Source organism: Lampetra fluviatilis, chromosome 64 (genome assembly GCF_964198595.1).
Source record: "Lampetra fluviatilis chromosome 64, kcLamFluv1.1, whole genome shotgun sequence".
NCBI classification, from domain to species: Eukaryota; Metazoa; Chordata; class Hyperoartia; order Petromyzontiformes; family Petromyzontidae; genus Lampetra; species Lampetra fluviatilis.
In genome coordinates, this window is record NC_136338.1 from 1,558,242 (window position 1) to 1,581,634 (window position 23,393).

The following is a 23,393-nucleotide window of genomic DNA, read 5'->3' on the forward strand; positions in this document are numbered from 1 at the left end:
CATTCCTGCATTTCCCATAAATATGCTAAATTCCTCTTGATATGCAAATTATTTTGTCAAGGCGCCCTTTCCCCCCCCTTCCAACCCAGCTTATATATATGCTCCAAGCTCGTGTGCTGTTTCATTCAGACGCTGTCGTCTCGACAGACCTGGTTTTCACCTGAGGACGGCTGCTTGCGTTGTGGCCGAAACGTCGTGAGAATTATTTTATTATGTTTTATTTTTATTATTTTATTACTTCCCTTCTACGTGACTTTACCGAAAGAACCAAGAAGATGAATCCCTGCAGTCACGAAAGCTTTAAATCGAAATTCATTAGAGCTCATGGACTAAACCACAGACAATTTCAGGAATTTCTGTCTGAGCTAAATGTTGACTATGAAGATGTTCTGTACCACACAGAAGTCCGTTGGCTGAGTCGAGGGAGAGTTTTGAAACGTTTCTATGACTTACTTCCACAGATTACAGCTTTTCTGCTTTCAAAAAACAAAGAAGTACCAGAGCTCAATGATGCAGAATGGAAATGGCACTTTGCCTTTCTGACAGATGTAACAGAGCTACTCAACAGTTTCATTGTGCAACTTCAAGGAAAGGGAAAGCTCATCTGTGATATGCAATCACATGTCAAAGCATTTGAAGTAAAATTAGGCCTCCTCATCAAACAAGTGAAGGAGGAAAACTTCTGCCATCTCCCCACAACTCAAAATCTGTTAGCGGAAAAACCATTGGTTGCATTCCCAAACAGAACATGTGTGGATTCACTGTAAAAAATGCGAAAGGAGTTCCAATTTAGATTTAAAGAGCTTCATCTCCATGAACAGGACATACAGCTTTTCTGTAACCCATTTTCTATTGACATTGAAAATGTGGATACAATTTACCATATGGAACTGGCTGAACTGCAGAATTGTGACTCTCTGAAAGACGCATTCAAGTCAAGCAGCCTTCATAATTTCTATGCATCTCTCCCCTCTGAGACATATCCTCATCTCAGGAACCATGCACTCAAAATGGCAACCATCTTTGGCAGCACTTATGTCTGTGAACAGACTTTTTCCAGAATGAAACATTTGAAATCTCCAACCAGATCTAGACAAACGGATGCACACTTGCATCACTTGTTACGACTAGCAGTGACAAATATGGAACCGGACATTGACCATCTCATTAGCCAAAAGCAGGCTCATAGTTCCCATTGAAATACTGGCAAGTTTGTTGATTTAACTTTACTTGTTCTTCATTTTAAATATTGTATTTGTTTCCGTTTTGTTTCTTCACTTCAAAATAAGATATATGCAGTGTGCATAGGAATTTGTTCAAAGTTCTTTTTAACTATAGTCCGGCCCTCCAATGGTCTGCGGGACAGTGAACTGGCCCCCTGTTTAAAAAGTTTGAGGACCCCTGACCTAAATGATCATTTGGCACTGAGAGAAATTTCGATTTAAAGCTTTCGTGACTGCAGGAATTCATATTCTTGGATCTTTCGGTAAAGTCACGTAGAAGGGAAATAATAATAAAATAATAAAAATAAAACATTAAATTCTCACGACGTTTCGGCCACAACACAAACCGTCCTCAACTGAGAGTAATGTTTATCGCAATACAGTCAAACAGATATTTTTACACCTCAAGAGCTGCAATTAATTCAAATTAAGTGAAAACCGAATTTAACGTCGTGCTCTTTTTGTGCAGCCGTTCGTTACTGGGCTGAAAACATCAACTTGAAAACGCAGAACTTGGTTTACCCAATGAGCCACACAGCCACCTCTACTATGTGCATATAAATACTGCATATAGACACTGGAAATAACAGTTTAAATACCAAGTCCGCACCAAGTGCTGTGTACACACAATACCTCCAGTACGTCGACTGTTCCAGACATGTTAAAGACACACTTTGTCTTTACACAATCTCCACAGCACTCCCCCTCTCTGTGGATGAACTCATAAGCCTGCAGGATTTGAGACAGAGAATCAAGTGTCAGGGCTTGGAGGTGACTTTTTTTTATCAAATGAATGGTTACATTCTGATATGATAACCAATTATGAAACCTGATATGATATATTGATCAGAAACATGGATATTGACAAACAAAATACAACAAAAGCTTAAATGAGGTGCATTGCTAAATTCTACGTGATGTTTTTTTTTAGCAGTGACTGGTGACATGGCTCAGACCATCAACTCGGTTGAATGACAGGCACCTGAAACCTGGATTTGAACCCGTGTTTCACCAGTGCCAGAGCTCATCACTCTGACCTCTGAGTCACCCAGTCACCTCCCCACAACACACTTCCTAACACGGTGTCCTTGAAGTGCTGCTGTGTGTTGTTACCGGTTGGCAATCTTCAGGATTGTTGTACTGGCACTGAACGGTTTGTGTCCTCTCAATTGGCTCTCTAATGGTAGATTCACAATGCAAAGTCGTGCAGTTGTTTTGAGGGTCTTGCACAGTCTTTCCAGGCTGCATAAACACAAAACATGTGAAGATCAATAACAGTAACTACGCCCATGTTTTCTCACTTAAAAAATAACAAGACTTATGTAAAAAAAGACATGTTCGAGAAATTATGATCTTACCATTTTAAATCAAAGCGACTGGTGAACAGGGTGAACAAAAGACTCCCATAAAGTGTTTAGTGCCATGTTTCATAAATACCTAAGTGATTATTTGCCACGGAGAGTAAATGTTCGTCGCATCACAGTCAGATATTTTTACATCTCAAGAGCTGCAATTAACTAAAATGAAGTGAAAACCGAATATAATGTTGTGCTCTTTTTGTGCAGCCGTTGGTTACTGGGCTGAAAACTTCAACTCGATTACTCAGAACCTGGTTTAATCACAGGCGGCTGCATGGATTCATATCCAGGCTTTCAGACGGTGGTGGCTCAGTGTCTCGTACACTCACCGTTATATTTACCCAATGAGCCACACAGCCATCTCTACTTTGTGCATATATATACTTCATATAGACACTGGGAATTAAAGTTTAATTATCAAATCTGTCCCAAGTGCTTTGAAGACACATTACCTCCAGCATGGTGACTTCTCCAGACATGTTAAAGACACACTTTGTCTTCTCACACACTCCACAGCACTCCCCCTCTCTGCGGATGAACTCATAACCCTGCAGGATTTGGGAGAGAGAAACAAGTGTCAAGGCATGGATATCACTAGTAGTGATTATTTTTGCATAAACGGAATGGTTACATTCTAATATGAGAACGAATTGTGCAACCTGCTATGATATATTGATCAGAAACATAGATATTGACAAACAAAATACTACAAAAGCTTAAATGAGGTGCATTGTCAAATTCAATGCGATGATTTTATATTGCAGTCACTGGGCGACTGGGCTCAGACCATCAACTCGGTTTAATGACAGGCACCTGAAACACGGATTTGGAACCCGGGTTTCATCAGTGCCAGAGCTCATCACTCTGACCTCTGAGTCACCCAGCCACCTCCCCACAACACACTTCCTAACACGGTGTCCTTGAAGTGCTGCTGTGTGTTGTTACCGGTTGGCAATCTTCAGGATTGTTGTACTGGCACTGAACGGTTTGTGTCCTCTCAATTGGCCCTCCAATGGTAGATTCACAATGCAAAGTCATGCAGTTGTTTTGAGGGTCTTGCACAGTCTTTCCAGGCTGCATAAACACAAAACATGTGAAGATCAATAACAGACAACTACGCCCATGTTTTCTCACTTAAAAAATAACAAGACTTATGTAAAAAAGACATCTTCTAGAAATTATGATCTTGGCATTTTCAATTAGGGCAACCGGTGAACAGGGTGAACAAAAGACTCCCATAAAGTGTTTAGTGCCATGTTTCATAAATACCTAAGTGATTATTTGCCACGGAGAGTAATGTTCGTCACATCACAGTCAGATATTTTTACTTCTCAAGAGCTGCAATTAATTAAAATGAAGTGAAAACCGAATATAATGTTGTGCTCTTTTTGTGCAGCCGTTGGTTACTGGGCTGAAAACTTCAACTCGATTACTCAGAACCTGGTTTAATCACAGGCGGCTGCATGGATTAATATCCAGGCTTTCAGACGGTGGTGGTCAGTGTCTCGTACACTCACCGTTTCACTAAGACCGTTATATTTACCCAATGAGCCACACAGCCATCTCTACTTTGTGCATATATATACTTCATGTAGACACTGGGAATTAACGTTAAAATATCAAATCTGTCCCAAGTGCTTTGAAGACACATTACCTCCAGCATGGTGACTGCTCCAGACATGTTAAAGACACACTTTGTCTTCTCACACACTCCACAGCACTCCCCCTCTCTGTGGATGAACTCATAACCCTGCAGGATTTGGGAGAGAGAAACAAGTGTCAAGGCATGGATATCACTCGTAGTGATTATTTTTGCATAAACGGAATGGTTACATTATGATATGAGAACGAATTGTGCAACCTGCTATGATATATTGATCACAAACATAGATATTGACAAACAAAATACTACAAAAGCTTAAATGAGGTGCATTGCCAAATTCAATGCGATGGTTTTATTTTGCAGTCACTGGGCGACTGGGCTCAGACCATCAACTCGGTTTAATGACAGGCACCTGAAACCCGGATTTGAACCCAGGTTTTCAGCAGTGCCCGGTCATTTGCTCTGACCTCTGAGTTACCCAGCCACCTCCCCACAACACACTTCTTAACACGGTGTCCTTGAAATGCTGCTGTGTGTTGTTACCGGTGGGCAATCTTCAGGATTCTTGTACTGACACCAACCGGTTTGTATCCTCTCAATTGGCCCTCCAATGCTAGAGTCACAATGCAGAGTCGTGCAGTTGTTTTGAGGGTCTTGCACAGTCTCACCAGGCTACATCAACACAAATCACGTCATGATTAACAACTTTAACTATGACCATGCTTGCTCACTTGGAAAATAACAAACCAAGTAAAACATTATTGTAGAATTGCAGATTGTGGCATTTTCCACCATCTTTATGAACAGAACACTTCCACTAGGTATGTAGCACTCCGTTACATACACACAAACATGATATAACGTGGGTTACCGATCAGCAATTAATAAACGTAATGAATTCATTACTCTTCATAATTTGGTTTAATCACAGATAGTCGAAATCTGAATTCCATCCCAGCTGAAAATTGTGCAAAGAAGCATACAGAAATGCGTGCTTGGAATGATCCTGACAGACAGAAAGGGTCAGATAACCCACGGTTATATTACGTCACTCAGCCACCTCTAATGAGCGTGTGTGTGTATACATGGCATTTAGGCACTGCTATTACATGGTAAGTATCGAGTCTGCACTAAGTGTTATATGGACACTTTACCTGTAGCAAGATTACTCTTCCAGACATGTTAAAAGTACAGTTTGTCTTCCTGCACTCGCAGCACACACCCTGTTGGTCCACGTACTCATATCCCTGCAGGATTTGAGACATAAACAATGAAAGGCATAAAGGTTACTCCTCGTGGCGAATTCTGTTTAATTGGGGTTGTTACCTTCTATAACATGTTTCTCACAAACATGGATATTGAAAAATAAAATTAACATTAATATTTATGGTTATGCTTGTTTACCCAGTCTCAAGACTCTCTTTCAGGACTGCCACGTTTTGGAGTAGTGGGCAATGATTACTATGAACAATCCCAATTGAGCATTGCAATTACAACTCATGGACAGAAACAGTAACATTTAGGTCAGAGCATACATAATCTAGACAACATAACAAACATAATTGGGCTTCGCCAGGACACGTTGAGAGAAGGTATGATGACTGGTGGTCAAGATTAACCACAGAGAGGATGTCAACGAGAGAGATGGAGCAATGAGTTCAGCTCGTGTGCAAGATAGATTGTGTTATTGCAGGGCTGAGGGATGACAATGGCTTGGAGAGGCCTTCATCCAGCAGTGGATAGATTATGGTTATTGATTAAATACTGCGATCATTGCATATATGTATATACACAAACTTAAAAGACAGAATTCATGACCAAAGTTTTTGGCACTCCAGTTTGAAACAACACATACACTGCACACACTTGGTATTGTGTAGATTATATCCTTTGAGTCTCATCCATCTAACCTCCACGTGTCCATCATGGCATTCTGTGATTTTGAATATCGCTCAAGCATTTTAGTACAATAAATAAAATGTAAGCAAAGAAGGAATATGCTGATAACATTTCAACCATGCAGTTCAATCTGCAGTCTAACTACAATTACGTTATAATTGATGATACTTTTATGCCCACTGTATAAATAACATTTCCAACAAAATACCTTCATAGTACTGTATGCCATACATGTTTTATGAATAGTTGTAATTTTGTTCACGTATGTTTATATAAATTGCGTAAGTTTAAAAAGCCAATGACAAATCATGGTGGGACACCATTTATTGTTTACAGCTCTGAGCCAATGGCGCATATTCTACATTTCAATGGCAGGGCCAAGTCATTTCGTAGGACAATCACTGTTGGCTTCCCAACTACCCACATAGTTGTACCTATTTTATCACCCCCAGAGTGGGGTGATGATGATATGAGACAACTTCTGTCCAGGATTTAAGTTGAGGGATATGAACACAATGCGCTGCCCAACCAGAGAGATTAGAGATTGAGAGAGTCTACCTGTCAGGGAGAATAGGGATTGAGAGTCTGCTGTGAGAATGTTTCTTCTTAATGTCTGTGACATTTCCCACCCTGAGTTCGTATATGCCGCCCCTTTAAATAAGGTCAGGCTACAACAGGGTTGGTCCTTCATTAGGATATTTGGTGAAATCTTTACTCTATTTTATTCCAGTGTGGAGAAAATCCAGGAGGGTGCATGCAGACAGAGTGAAACAGGTGTGCGGTCGATCTCACCGTTTGACAAGTCTGATTACAAATTATCTTCTCGCACGTGATCTTGTTAAACTTTGTTGCATCATCGGTCTCATTCGTGCACTCACAAGTGGAGCAATCCATCGAAGGCACTTGGGCGCTGACCTATGGAGAAACCGCAGACAATATTTGTAAGGTAGCCAGAAACCGCCACCAACAATTTCCCAAACTTTGTGGTCTGCCCATGGAGGGGAGGAGGTACTTGATATGCTTAACCCCCATTGTGTAATTTGTGGATCATTTTTCAACTTTGGCAAATTTGAACCACGACGTTGACACACAATAGCCTACTCTTGCAAAATATATCATGGCATCTACAGCCATTGACGGCGCACTTTTTTTTTTGTTAAAACACAGTCGGTATTAATCAGACTATTTTTCTGTACAAATATCTCCCATATAGCCTGTTAGGGCAAGTGCTGTTGGCAAGGATATATTAAGGTCGGGCAGAGCCAAAGACAAAGACACACACTGTCACACACAGGCAGATTGTCAATGAAGGCAGTGACAACTCTTACCGGGTATCTTATTCCATTGTAAAGGCACACCCGCACTGAAACAAGCAAATAAAACACACATTTGAACAATGAGATGCAGATTTCCTTAAGAAAGTTAAAAAAAACACACACTTGCATAGGCAGGATCAATATTGCTCCCCACTTGGCATACTGGCAGGGTTAGAGAAGACTTCAGCCCCCCACGAAAAACCCACCCTGTTATCTATGGCATCTCTCCACTGAATTTATTTCATGCTTATGTGAACAGAAGTATCTGCAGCACATTGTACAAAGATAAGTACACACAAATACAAGCATGCACGCACACGTACGCAAGCTTGTGTGTGTGCACGCATTTATGTATCGTCATTTAATATTTATCCTGTGCCTTCATGCGGTACATCTCAAGGCGCCTTGCGGCAGGGGACCCCCAATGGCAGTTGTCCCTGCTTAGCACAAGGTGAATGCAGAACTGGCCTGCAAGTGTGTGTTGGTCTGCCATTAAGTGGCAATGTTGCTATTTGTCTTCCCAATGAATAATTTTCAATTACAGTAATTTATCACATTTGGACCAAAACATTGGCACACATGGCCTAATATTTTTCGAATAGTCATGAGATCTTTAATGTCCACTGTAACGCAAACAGTTTGTATTTTTTATTAATACACCCGCAGTATTAAACAGGGCAGCCGCGGGGCTCGAACCACAAAGCTCTGCAACAAGCAGTGAACGCGCTTCCGCTCGGCCACGTCACCACACACAAGCACGCATGCACTTACTGCACTCGGGGCAGCAGGCGTCGCTGGGGTTTCTGATCGCCCAGCCGGGCTCAGTGCAATTATTGTACCCCAAGGGCGTGCACGCACGTGGTTTGCAAACCACGGAGCGCGTCCCGGCATTACACTCGCAAACGTTGCAGTCGCTGTCCCACACTTCGTTTAGCTGTGGGGGGAGAGAGGTGGAAGGGGCAGCGTGAGTTGCGCCTGTCCCAACCAATTTAACAGTCGTCTTTGTGAGAGGAGGATTGTCCCTTTTTCATGGCAATATTGAATTTCCACTACAGGCTGAGGGCCACCAATAGAGTCTAATGTCACCACAACACTGAACTGACCACGGTGGTGTAGCTTCAACTTTTATTTGTCAATTACATTTTAGGTCAAGTGATCGTTATATAACAGCTCGTGAGAACCCATTGAGACCAAAAGTCTCTTTTTCAAGGGAGATATTTGCTAATACAGAACAGCGGAGCATAAAAGTGCAACGCAGGACCAAAGCAACATAAACGAAATCATAAGGGAGATGAAATATAATTTAACATTTAAACAGTTATACATAAGTGAGACATCGCTCAAATACACTATTGTCAGAGTAGTGAATACAATGTTAGATTTCATAGACGCTTTGTCAATCCACTGATGAATTAAGGCCTCTCCAATTGGTACGAGTCATGGAGGTTCTTTACCCATACTTCATCACACTGGTCAGTGCAGGTGGTTAAAATCGCGTGCCCTGAACCAGTTCTGATATAATTCGCCACTGATGTTAGCCGTGGGTTCGTAGCGCGGTACATAGATGACTGTGCCACTGCTCCCAGTGAATCTAACAGATCTTTACAAACTGAAAAGAAAGGTTTTTCAATTTTAAATCAGCTGCAGTGTTGTTCCAAGTGTAAGGAGTGTCACGACTGACGGAAGCTTTCCAAATTTGCTATTTTTTTTGGAACATGACACAATAATTTTGAAGTAGTCTTAATTCATGGGGGTTTGTTGGAGAGGTCGAATCAAAATAAGAGAGTTCAGAGGCCACTCCTGGACGGCAACAAACAAGGAAAGCAAGGAAGAGAAGAATATGGGGGAGGCTTTTGCCTAGATATTATTGGTGGTGATTTGTAAACGCCTTAAACACAAACTTAGGCCACTGCATGCTTCTCCTTATTGACAGCAGTAAGCAACCCATCAGAGAGATCACTGTGAAGGGCAGAGTAGATATCAGCAGAATTAAAGAATAAAAAGAAACAAGATCTGGTTTAGATAGGACCTGGTGACCTAGATTGAAAATTTTTTTTGCGTGTTACCGATTTCAAAATTAGATTCTATTCAGCACTCTTAAAAACCTCCAGATGCAATCAAGCATAGCCTAGGGTAAAAATTACATTAAAAAATGTTGCCCTGTTTCAATAGGAAATTTTGGAATGTTTTTGTTTTCAACAAAGAGAAAAATTTCGCCTTTTTAGCCCCTTTTGAAAAGGTCAAAATTGACACCACTCACTCCCTCACTCAATTACTCTCGACTGGCAACTGTGTATACAAATATTAGATTCAGTGACACGTGTAGCATCGAGTGACCCAAGTTTTACCTTTTTACGTTCACCATTGGATCCAGCACAGCCTGAAACACAAATTCAGCAGTTGATTAAACATGTTTAAACAATTATCATGGCACTGCCATTTGCATCACCCTTATCACCATAATAATCATAATAACACACCAATTCCTCACATATATTAAGCATTAAAAACTGGAAATTCAGCGGCCTGCGTATGTCACGTTGAGGTAGAGGCACTGTCTACGTACCACAGTCTGATACGCATAAAGACTCCTTCATTGAGGGGTCTGTAGAGGTGAAGAGAAACTCTCCTTCTGGGCAGAAGCATCCCTCATATGTTCTGTTGCTGATGTTGATGTCTGGGATGTCTCTGCGAATAGTTCATGGAAAATACAGCAGTTAGGAAACTACTCTATCTTCCATATGATACTGCTAGTAATAGTTCATACAGTATTGTCTGCATCATGGTCATGATGATAAGAGCAGAGCACGTGGTAGCAATTCGTGAACTGGTGTCCTTGCGTGTCAGTCTTCTAGTGCTCTGTTAATAATCTAAAACATATTTTTACTAGAAACGTGCACAGTTGTTGCTCACTTCACAAAGAGAGAGACAACAACTCGGAAGGACGAACCACAGACAAGTGGGAAGGCAGCCAAGCGGTGGGGCCGGCACCAACAATTTCTCAAGCTCTGCAGTCGCCTAAATATGAAGATTTTATCGAGTAATTATGTGATTATTTACATGTCGGAGGAAACTGTAGCGCCCACAGAAAACACACGGTAGCGAGGGGGCTGACGCTCTATCCTATACAAATGGAACAGATGGGAGTCCCACATTATGCTGTGTCGCCTTCCCCGGGTGAGCCAGGGTATAAGCGCCTCCTCGACGCCCTCGGGAAGGATTACAGGCCACTTATATAGCCACAGCCCCGGGTCGCCCAGCTGACAAAATTGTGCTCTCTTGTTTTTTAACAGAAACTTTGAAAACACATTTAATTCATTAAAACATTTCATGAAAAATAAATTTCAGCCCCCCCACCCCATAAGGAATATTTTCACCTGCCGTGATTAGGTAGGGGGGTAGGGGGCAGTTGCGTGGCTGAGCCCACAAACACGAATGGCTCACAGAGTGATAGGAACCAGAGGCAGGGCCCTGACTCAGTTCCTTAGTTTTTCTTGGGCCCAAGAAAACCGGTTGGTAGTAGCCATGAAAACAGCACACCATTTATGTAGAGACCCCATGAGACTGATGTGTCGATCTCCCTGTTTTCTTTTGACTTCATAGACAGACAAGAATACGTTACTTAAATCCCGATATCAATAAAATTCACACATTACAATTTTAATACATCTTACTTCAAATTGCAGCTTTTATCAAAGGTTGTACTGCACTGATGGTAAACTCTTCCTTCTGGACAAGTGATATCTGTAAACAAAAACATACAGAATATTACAGTACACTGTAAGAACACACAATCGTGACGTACTAAAGATATGTAGATATTTATAGCTGATATAGCTTCACCACACCCATTATACTGCACCACACGAGTGAGTGCGAGTTGGTGAACTGTATTTACCACCCAGTAAATATTCCTCCTTCGGTGTGCAGAGGTAGCAAAGGACACTGCATTATTAACAAGGCGAGCCGAGTTTGATTCCCATCCATGGCGAGTGATGTCAGAACCAGTCCTACCCTCTCTTCACCAACCCTGACAAACTAGGGTGGTGAAGTACAGTCACAAAATCCTTATGCATGACATCCATTTGTTGGATGGATAATGGCTGGATCTTTTTACTTTTAAATGTATGGAAAAAAACACTTCACTGGAAGGGTACTTACCGCATGTCCCATTTGTGTTTTCCCTCCATGGAATGCAGAAGCCGAATTTTTCACATTCCTTGGAGTAGGCCTTGATACTGGCACATGCAGCATTGCTCGTATTTTGTGCGCACTTGTCAAAGACGCAAGAATCATAATAGATGTCCGGGGACAACATTTTGTTGCAATCAGCGAACAAACTGCATACACAAAGGCATAAATCCATAAGTTTATCCTCGGGTAGGCTTCTGGGGTAAGTGTTGTGGTGAGTGCTGTCAGAAAGCACCTATTAAGGCACTTGAAATAAGAGTGAAGCAAGAACCATGTAGAACTATGGGCAGCATGGTCAGACTAATTATGATGATTGTGATCCCTGGTACACAGATGCCGATCTACTATTTATGTACATTGTCAAAACACTGAAATAACTAAATCAATTCTAAGTGTATAGGCTGGCAACAAAAGAGTCAGAATATTTAATACACACAAAATATATATTTTACATATTTGAGATGGAGATCTATAAGACTGGAGGGATTGTGTACCTAGTATGTTGATGTCACGTGACATTCCAGGCATGATGGGAGGACCTATACTTTGGTCACACTCGTGCTTCTTGCTGTCTAGAAAGCACGTGTTGCATGTATCATTACTAAAAATGTTTTAGTGAAACTAAAAACTTGATCCTCATTTGGTGGAAAATACTCTCTTACATCTATAATACAGTTTTTTTTGGGTTAGATCGCGTAAATATGTGTCGTTAAACCCATAATTACAACTTGCTGGCGAAACGTCGTACTCAAATTGCAAATGTTGTGCTTTGCTCTCCAACACACTGGTGTGCTGTACTAGTGTTGAGGAGTAGAATGATGACGGGATGTCACACTCGCCTCGAGAGGAGTGACGTCATGTCCCCTCGGGGTATTTGAGGGGGGACCGGTGACGTAGACGGGGTCTTCGCCGGGAACCGGGAACGTGAGCGGTGGGGAAGTGGGGACCCAGGGTAAAGGAGAAATAGCACTAGGCTAGGGGGGCTACTTTACCCGGCTGGCCGAGTTGGATGAACCGTCGGTCAGCGCTGTGGGAAGAGCCCGTTAGCCTGGAAGGCGTAAGGATTTCCCAGTACCCTTTCCCCTGGGGAGATTTAGCTTAGCCAGTGACTTGTGTTAGCCCTTCCCAAAAAGCTAGGCGAAAGCCCTTAATAAACCGTTTGGCGTCAGCCCCGACAAGGTCTGCCTTCGTGTCGTGTTTCACACCTCAACACTAGTATTGGCATGTTGTTTACGTGATCAACCTTACTAATTGGCTGTGTCGGGTGGTGGTGGGTTTAACGACACATTTATATATTTACGCGATCTAACCCAAAAAAAAACTGTATTATGGATGACATTAGTCGCGAAAGCCTACGTGTTAAACTGCCTCTCTTACATTTAAAGCCATCGGGTTTCAGATGAAGACACTGTACCAAAAAAGCAGCTATTAGGACAGTTTAAAACAATAACTATCCTTTTATGGATAAAAATCAAATATGTTCACGTGTTTCAAAATGCTGACACATTGGACCATCGTGATTTTCCCTCATATTGAAAGACTGTGGCATCAGCAATTAAGCAGCAGGCTGGTTCGCAAATAAAGCTCAAACAAAGAACCCATTGCGTAAAATTAGAAAATGTGTCAGTCTTTTCCCTAATTTCCAAAGGAGTTATTGAAGGCCCAGTACTTGGTTCATTTTTGTTTTCATTATGCAAAAAATGTTGCCACAGTTAATACATAAAAATTGTTTATGCCAATATGGCCTTATATATGCAAGGAGTTGACCTAGATTATCATCATCATCATCATCACATTAATAATCATAATCTAATTTATCATCGTAGCAAATTGCCCCACCATTCATACGTAACTGGTAAAAACAGAGGGCTTGTGCCCCACCCACTCTGGATTGTGTAACCGATCTCAATGGGTTCTGACCTGTTGTAGAGCACCCTCACAATGCATTATATATTAGTGAAATCATAATCGTGTGTGCTTTGACTCAGCAATTAAGACAATATATATGTACACACACCTGCTCTTGAGGATGTCGCAGGGCTGGGATGGGCAATGTGTTGGTGTTGTTGTTGGTGGTGTGGGGTATCTACACGTGGTCGTATTCCAGGCACCTGCCATGGCTGCACAGGAAACTGGGACACCGTCTGGCAAGCGACAATCGTTCGACGGGACGTTGCTGCACTTCCCTGAAACGTCAAACAACCCATTCGTGTCAGGAATCTTCAATTCACGTACAATTTAAAGTATTTAACAAACGGTTAACCCAAATGGTCTATTACCCCAAATTATAACAGATGTTGACATTTTTTTAAATCATATAATTGTAATATACGTAATATACTTCATATTTAATGCCCTGAATCCAGCAGGCAATTAACGTTTATAAACTAAAAATATACTATTTTTATTTAACCAGGAAAGGCCCACTGAGGTATAAAGCTCATTTCTCAGAAACGACCTGGCCACAAATGACAGCTCAACGAAGTAGCTTATCATGTGAAAATGTATAGCAGTCAAATACTCTGCATATCTATATCCCTGCAATGAAGCCTTCTTCCTGAAGTGTCTTCCAAGAAATGGACATCGCTGCGTTGACCTCTTTAGCCGATGCAAAAATCTAGATTGAAATCTCATTTCTTTAGAACTGCTTTTTGTGTCTAGTTTGTTGTCCTTCCCCGCACCTCGGATTAGCACAATTGAATATGAACGGTGCGAAAGAAGTTCAACATACATACAAGTGTCGGAGCATACGCAAATGAACTCCCTTCCCAGGGGTCCTACCTGGCAAAGCCCCCAAGCGAGCTCCCTTCATATCCCCAAGTCTCAACATTAACGGTCCATTTAATGCAGCTATGAAGCCTGTGGCCAACCACTCGGCCTCCTCCTCCATTCACAACTAGGTTCCTTCGATAACAAAATCTAGGGGAAGAAGCTTTAGGGCTCCTCCATTCACAAGGGGAACCCTGGTTGGCAGGGTCAACCAATGGAAAAGTGAGACGCATGCCCTAAAGCATCTTTCCCTAGATTTTGTTATGGAGGCCCCCCAATTAAGTTGATTAGTCCCCGTGCCCCGCTGCCCACATACGTTACCAAACACAACTAAGGTTACTCAGGCTACAATACAGACCGATCACACGTACACGCCAATGCAGTGTTATAAAGGCATTTGTTTCATGCTGTGTACACGTATTTTTTGTGCTACTCAGGAATTAGTTTTATGTTGTGTATCAGTGTGTTTTGTGTTCGTAAGGCACTTGTTTTCTGTTGCGTAGGAGTGTGTTTTGTTGCCGCAGTGTGGCGCCGACGTTCCCCACACACATCCAAAAAATGGTCCTGCACGGTATCCCTTGCGCAGACTGCGCCCTCCCCCAGGGCCACGTGACCCCACCAGTTTGGAACCAACTGCTTAAGCTCATTCTTCATTTTGGGAAGTGAATGGAGTTGCCTCACGCCTAGGACTTTTGAACAGTTAATGGCTATTGCGTTTCATTTTTTTCTCTGGTGATTGTGAGTGTTTGGTCAATCTTTAAATCCAAGATGTATAATGTGCCACATTCAGCAAAAACCTGAAGTGCGGATGGCACTGAGAAAATGGTAACTAAATTAAACTAAACAGAAGAGAAAAAAAATGTATTTAGTCTGGTTGTTGGAAAGTGGTGAGTGGAATCAGTGTTCATCAAAATGTGACTGGAATTGTTGTAAGGCAGGGCCAACAGGTGAAGGGTGGGTTTTATATATATAACCCTAACCCACCAAATAATCAAATTGCGCGATGAATCTATGTATGAACTATGCACATTATATTCTAATGGTGTGAATAAACTTAGACAAAACATATATCACGAAGATAATATGAACGAGACAGTATAAATAAATATGAATACATCAAATTGGGACCCCAAACTATGAAAATGACTCCCACCCTCTCTATATTATGCCAACTGATTTCTGTACAGCGTCTAGAGATGTGGTAGCATTTAAATGCTATATAAATTAACGAGAGGGTGGGTGACAGCACCACGCCCGGCCACCTTTGTCTCCCCAGTGGCGATGTTCAAACACCACACCAGTTACTCGTTTGAGGCTGAGTCGACCTAGGGGAGACCCAGGACCGGTGCAAATAATCGTCACCGGTGGTGGTCGTGAGTGGGAATCGAACTCGGGTCGCCGGGTTCGTAGCGCAGAGCGCTAACCACTACACTACAATGTGTTACGCTTCCACATGCGCGGGTCACATGACAAATTTGACGTCACAGCTCACTTGCCGTGCAAAAAATATATGCATTATTGAGCTCCCCCTCCCCCTCCCCCCCCCCCCAAAAAAAGTGTATTTGTACAATTTTTGCATGGTGTAGTCTGGAAGGTACCCACATGGCAAATTTCCAGTTTGTTGCATGTCGGGAAGTACGCTAAACATTTTGAACAGACACATATTCACAACTTTGCCTTTTATATATATGGAGATTGCATTGTATGCTAAGTGGAATGTGTTGTAGAAAGCACTCTGCGTTTGCAGCAACGTGAAATGGCCACTCACCACATTGCCCCTCCGTCTTGTTCCCAAAGATTGCGTGTGACAGCACAATGACGAACAATTGGCCATCAAAGGTTATCCTAGAGTTAATCTTCTCGAAGTTCACAGTCAAGGTGATTCCAGTGTAATCGATGGAGAAATTACCTTCACAAATGGTACAGGTTCGTCACGAAACAATCTGCATACATTTTTGTCTCAAATGCATTTTGCTATCTATGGAAGAATACATTGTTGTAACATATATTAATGGTACTAATTATAATTAATTAGACTACTTAGAGCAAGTCTGCTTGTTTAGGAAGGTTATCAGCAAGTATACAATATTGGAAAATGCCGAACATTACTTTTTTTTCCAATCCACCTTGAACGTCGATATAAGCACTCCAGATAAGGTTTGGATCATCGAGTAATTTCCCCCATAATTACGGTACTCCGTGAGTAAAATATTTTCAGCAGGTACGGTGCACAATATTATCCTATAACCAAATCACAAGGAATGAGCCCGACCCTATCAGACCTCAGAATCTATGAAGGATTGAGCCTGGATAGTGCTTGGAAGGGCGACCACCATGCACTGGATCACTGCGATCTTGGGTCGGAGTAGAAGAAAATGCTCCAACAATCCAGCAGGCTGCGATTCAATTAATGGATTAATCAAAGTCTCATTTAGCCAGTTACCCAGCTAGTTGCAAGGAAGATCCGTTCTGTATCAACACAGCGATTGTAATTGACTCCAAGATGATTTAGGTTAAAACGTAACTTTAAAAAATATGCGGTTCCAAGTGAAATTGTAAGCCTAAGGACGCGGCAGCGGTTGCTGAGGATTATATCATTACTCCCAATGCACGCAGCCAATCAGCTGCCAGTGTGATTGCAGCTTGCACCGTGGGAATTGAGGAGCCATGGAGGCTGCTGCTGTAATATTGAACTCGAACAGTGGTGCCATCCCTAAATGATGTCCCAAATTGATGAGGTGTATTTGTCCAAACCTATCTTATTGAATTACAGTTATTTGCAAGTCACAACTTATCAAACTAAGTCGTTCGGTATTCAGGCCTAAATACTTCCCCCAGCAGTCGTTCATATTCAAGGACAAGTTTATTTGTTTAATCAAATGGTAACTCGCATTTGCAAGAGTGACTTGGGTCACCATTCTAACAAAAAGAAAACACGTAAAATAAAGTACAGCATTGAATCAAATAGAAATCAGAGCAACTCACCTGGAATTTTGTAGGGAGTTTGTGTAATTATCCCATTCAATAATACCTGGAAAACAAAGCAATCCCAAACCATCATTTCCTGGAGGTCTAACTCACATATTTATTGTATAAATCGTCAATTTAAGTTTACCCCATACCTTTACGTTGGTTGTGTTGTTTCTCCGCTCCAGTCGAATTTTGTACTGCTCGTAGGAAATGATCAAGTTCTGGGGACACGAAACTCCATCTCTGGCCCCACAATCATACGTGTCGATAAGTACTTTGAAGTGAAAATTCCAGTCTATCCCAGAACGATTGATCTGCTGCACCAGAACATACTGGCACACCCCCTGGAAGTCATATTTATTGCCGCCAAACGTCAAAAAGTGAGGATCTCCCCATCCTTTGCAAAAACCTGCATTAAGAGTGGGGGTAGGGTGGGAGGGGGGTGAAAGTGGACACAGAAAATAGAGCATTATAATCAAGCAGCCCTACCTACATCCTGCTATACACAAAGATGCATTATTTATGTATTAACCCTCAGCATCCCACTACACGAAAAAGGACCCCCACACCCCCACCAATGTCTTCCACTCTTCACACTCTCTTACCACCTCCATCCTGCGTGCTCAAAATTGTCCGATCTCATCCCACCATGACATTTTTTGCCTTCGTCTATTTCTTTTTCCCTCAATTGGCCATTTGTTTCCTATCAGTCATTTGATAATCCAGTTCGGTGTCTTGCCCAACTCAATTTCAATGTTTTCACTTTGTAAATTACTACTGTTATCCGATGGTTTAATTATCAAACCTTATATTTTCAATTGAGTCCAACCTATTGGCAAACTTGTAACCTTGTTGTTTAACTAGAGTCCAGGTGTATGTCCTGTAGATCTTAACTGGTAAAATAAAAGAACCCATTAGCTTAAAAAAACACTTGTCATTTTCCTTTCATAAAGCTTCTCAATGACCAACATTTGTGTCAAAATGAGGGGGCTACTAAAATGCCATTATTGGTGCCTAATGTGCTGGCTCTGATTGGCTGTTTGTGCACATGGCAGCCTAATAAAAGCAAGCCTACTCTAGGGTGATAAGTAATATGGTGGCTAGGAGCGCAGGTCATGCTGGGAACTGACACAAGTTTCCTTATACTGCTAATCGGATGCCAAAAGCCTTAGACTTTTGTGAACACTTCACAGAAGTAGTGGGTTTTACACTAACTTTAATATCATACTTATGAAAGTACCTGGAACACTGAACAGTCAAATATATGGCATATTTGGCTTTAGTCCTCTAAATCCTCTACATTGTCTCAAGGGTCGTAACGCTTATTTTTAGAAGCGTTCTGCATTTACATGTTTTAGTGGGAGGAACCTGGAGTACCCAGAGAAAATCCCCACGCATACAAGGGGATAACACTGAAAGCTCCGCACAGATGGATTCAATCCACAGACACTATCCAGAAAGTGGACAAAATCTATAGGTAGACTGCAACTAGTGCTGTGCTGTCATCTCCTGGCAGTTGACTGCTCTCTCACAGCCATCATGCACACCTACAATAGAACAAGAGCATGTAGTAAAACAATAATTGGCAAAGCTCAGTGGGGTGTTGAAAAACCCAGCTTAAAATGTGAAGGCCATCTGAATGTGCTCTACAAACTCACATGGGCACTCGTATTCTTCACAGCATCCTTTCTTGACAAGTTGTGGTAGAGCCTTGTTTTCACATACTGGCTTGACTGGGGTTTTGCACTGTTAGAAAATACAAGATGAAATGCAAAAGTAAGAACAATATGTACATACAATTACATGCATTTACGTTTACAAAACATCCAAATGCAACCGCATCTTAATGGTATAATGGACAGCGCAATACACTATAAACATGTGGAATTTTCCACGGCTAACACTAGTGGCAAATCATATCTGAAATGGTTTTGTAAACGGTTATGCGAGTGAAATGAAAATACGATATTTAAAAAACATGCTACTTGGTAGTGGCTGGGTAGCTCAAGGGTTATAACCAATGAGATGGCACCCCTGAAATTCTGGGCCAGAATCCTGTTTTCAGCCATAAGTGATTTAACTGAATTCTAAAGTAAAAGCGGGTTGACAGTCTCAGCCCAGTCACCAAATTACTGCTCAAAAAACCATCACATTACATGTTTTTTTATTCAGTTAATTTTCCCTTAACTCTCCCCCAGTCGGTGAATTAACAAACAACACCTTGGGTTTACTTCCATATGGCAGCGCACACATGGAATGCAGAGCCCCTTGTTTGGATAAGAGTTCACTTGAAGGGATCTCATCCAATTGCAGAATAAATTTTTTTAATGGGACTGAAAACTTAATTTCATATTTATATATCTGGAAACACGAGATAGAGTGACATAAATTTAATGGAGTCTGTGGATGAAAGAAGACTATAATCAGGGGCACGACCTATTTCAACGAGGGCGCTATGCAAGATATGAATACGGATGTTTTTAACCCATATACAATAATATGTAGGCTATAACTATATATTAATTCAGTTGCACCGTGAATTATGTTTAGAAGAAGGCAGTCTCACAGTATCGCTAAATAAATAAAAGATGTAAGGGTACAATAAAATAAGTTATTGTGGTTTTGCTTTCATGCTGGCCCATCGGTCTAGGATTTCCTTAAAGGGGGTGGATCGCGCAACTTTATGATCGATTAATGATAGCTAGATGAGTTAATTGGGCTTGGTCCATGGTAGAGTGCAGTCATTTTTAATGCATTGAAAACATATTCTTAACATTTTTTCTCATCTATTGACTCGAGACTCCCTTGTGGCCAACTGGGCCCCTATGCATCGCATACGCTGCATACCCCCCATAGTTGCGCCCCTATCGTATAACCATGAGACAAAAATTTGCTTACCCATGGGATCTAAGGATAAAATGCACCTTAGAAACGTAAATTATGGATTGATTACATGAAAAACTATTACATTTCTAAAAACAATTTTAGAATACCTCTTATCTGAATAGCCAAAAACGTTTAACTGTTAAAATAGCGGTGATAGTATTTGTTCAGAATAAAAACACGATTTGGTTCAGTACTTACTGGAGGGCAGGTGGGAGTTTGTGGAGACGTGTTGATTGTAGATTTCGATGGCGTTGTGCTTGACGATTTTGTTGGCGTTTTTGTTGAAATGGATGTTACTGTTGTGGTTGGCAGTGTCACGGTTGTTGTCACAGTTGTTGGTTTGTAAGTTATTGAAGTGGTTGCTGAAGATTTGCTTGAAGGCTGGAATATTACAGTTGTTGATGGAGATTCAGTTGATTGTATGGTTGTTGATGCCACTGTGAAGGGCGTAGTGGTTATTGGATTACAGCATACTCGAATGTGGTAGTCTTTGCACAATGGGGCATTATCCTTATTGAGGCAGAGAAGTCCAGTGGAGACATCACAAGTGACATTTTGCACAAAATTGGGGAAGGTTAAATCTGGAGAACCCACCACTTGGCACGCGATATTCACAGGATAGCTCATAGGGCAGATGTCGGTACCACTCTCCCTGATGTGTGCAAATGTCTCATTGTCACCGTCATTTTTTAAGTTGGGGATATCAGAATTGAACCATTCAGACCACACACATGTTGTAGTTGTTGATTCGGTTATTGAGGTGGTTGATGGAGGTGCTGTTGTGGGTGGGGGTGTAGTTGTTGATTCAGTTATTGAGGTGGTTGATGGAGGTGCTGTTGTGGGTGGGGGTGTAGTTGTTGATTCGGTTATTGTGGTGGTTGATGGAGGTGCTGTTGTGGGTGGGGGTGTAGTTGTTGATTCGGTTATTGAGGTGGTTGATGGAGGTGCTGTTGTGGGTGGGGGTGTAGTTGTTGATTCGGTTGAGGTGGTAGATGGAGGTGTTGTTGTGGGTGGGGGTGTAGTTGTTGATTCGATTATTGAGTTGGTAGATGGAGGTGTTGTTGTGGGTGGGGGTGTAGTTGTTGATTCGGTTATTGAGGTGGTTGATGGAGGTGCTGTTGTGGGTGGGGGTGTAGTTGTTGATTCGATTATTGAGTTGGTAGATGGAGGTGTTGTTGTGGGTGGGGGTGTAGTTGTTTCGATTATTGAGGTGGTTGATTGAGGTGTTGTTGTGGGTGGGGGTGTAGTTGTTGATTCGGTTATTGAGGTGGTTGATGGAGGTGCTGTTGTGGGTGGGGGTGTAGTTGTTGATTCGGTTATTGTGGTGGTTGATGGAGGTGCTGTTGTGGGTGGGGGTGTAGTTGTTGATTCGGTTATTGAGGTGGTTGATGGAGGTGCTGTTGTGGGTGGTGTAGTTGTTGATTCGGTTATTGAGTTGGTAGATGGAGGTGTTGTTGTGGGTGGGGGTGTAGTTGTTGATTCGGTGGTTATTGAGGTGGTAGATGAAGGTGCTGTTGTGGGTGGGGGTGTAGTTGTTAATTCGGTTATTGAGTTGGTAGATGGAGGTGTTGTTGTGGGTGGGGGTGTAATTGTTGATTCGGTTATTGAGGTGGTTGATGGAGGTGCTGTTGTGGGTGGGGGTGTCCTTGTTGATTCAGTTGAGGTGGTAGATGTAGGTGTTGTTGTGGGTGGAGGTGTAGTTGTTGATTCGGTGGTTATTGAGGTGGTAGATGGAGGTGCTGTTGTGAGTGGTGACGTAGTTGTTGATTCGGTGATTATTGAGGTGGTTGATGGAGGTGCCGTTGTGGGTGGAGGTGTAGTTGTTGATTCGGTTATTGAGTTGGTAGATGCAGGTGCTGTTGTGGGTGGGGGTGTAGTTGATTCGGTGGTTATTGAGGTGGTAGACGGAGGTGTTGTTGTGGGTGGGGGTGTAGTTGTTGATTCGGTGGTTATTGAGGTGGTAGATGGAGGTGTTGTTGTGGGTGGGGGTGTCGTTGTTGATTCAGTGATTATTGTGTTGGTAGATAGAGGTGTTGTTGTGGATGGTATAGTTGTTGGCGTGGTAATTGTTGAGTTGTTTCCTCTCCAATGACAGCACACTCGGATCTCATAGTTTTTACATCCACTGAACGGATCCTGCAATTCTTCCAAACACAGGAGCCCTTCTTTGACATCACACGTGACGCCAGTCCCCGTGTCTGCAAAATTCGCTTCTTCATAACCTATTGCCCGACAATCTATGCGGATGGGAACACCGGTCCCACAGATGGCATGTCCTGTCTTCTCTTGGTAGTGAGCATACGTCTCATTGTCATTTGGTGGATTATTATCATTGGGGTAGTCAATGCTGTTCCATGATGTCCAGATGCATATATGTGTTGTGGATGGGGGCATAGTTGTTGATTCTATGGTTATTGAGGTGGTAGATGGAGGTGCTGTTGTGGGTGGAGGTGTAGTTGTTGATTCAGTGATTATTGAGGTGGTTGATGGAGGTGTTGTTGTGGGTGGGGGTGTAGTTGTTGATTCGGTGGTTATTGTGGTAGATGGAGGTGCTGTTGTGGGTGGGGGTGTAGTTGTTGATTCGGTTATTGAGGTGGTAGATGGAGGTGCTGTTGTGGGTGGGGGTGTAGTTGTTGATTCGGTGATTATTGAGGTGGTTGATGGAGGTGTTGTTGTGGATGGGGGTGCAGTTGTTGATTCGGTGGTTATTGAGGTGGTTGATGTAGGTGTTGTTGTGGGTGGGGGTGTAGTTGTTAATTCGGTTATTGAGGTGGTTGATGGAGGTGCTGTTGTGGGTGGGGGTGTAGTTGTTGATTCGGTTATTGAGTTGGTAGATGGAGGTGTTGTTGTGGGTGGGGGTGTAATTGTTGATTCGGTTATTGAGGTGGTAGATGGAGGTGCTGTTGTGGGTGGTGGTGTAGTTGTTGATTCGGTGATTATTGAGGTGGTTGATGGAGGTGCCGTTGTGGGTGGGGGTGTAGTTGTTGATTCGGTGGTTATTGAGGTGGTTGATGGAGGTGCCGTTGTGGGTGGGGGTGTAGTTGATTCGGTGGTTATTGAGGTGGTAGATGGAGGGGCTGTTGTGGGTGGAGGTGTAGTTGTTGATTCAGTGATTATTGTGTTGGTAGATTGAGGTGTTGTTGTGGATGGTATAGTTGTTGGCGTGGTAATTGTTGAG

General features: G+C 42.3%; 1 protein-coding gene and 1 long non-coding RNA gene across 2 annotated transcripts; both read right to left on the reverse strand.

Annotated features, from left to right (window-relative positions):
• Nucleotides 1-4,810: 4,810 nt before the first annotated feature.
• Nucleotides 4,811-6,897, reverse strand: LOC144951868 (uncharacterized). Its single transcript, XR_013640536.1, has 3 exons — nt 6,876-6,897; nt 5,339-5,431; nt 4,811-4,856 (listed from the first exon to the last, which is right to left on the reverse strand). It is a non-coding gene; the product is annotated as an uncharacterized LOC144951868 (long non-coding RNA).
• A 14,972-nt stretch (nt 6,898-21,869) lies between these two features.
• Nucleotides 21,870-23,314, reverse strand: LOC144951894 (uncharacterized; the record flags this gene model as incomplete). Its single annotated transcript, XM_078882240.1, has 2 exons — nt 21,870-22,071; nt 22,518-23,314. Coding segments are annotated over 2 exons (999 nt in total), but the record flags the coding sequence as incomplete, so codon positions are not given.
• Nucleotides 23,315-23,393: the final 79 nt, after the last annotated feature.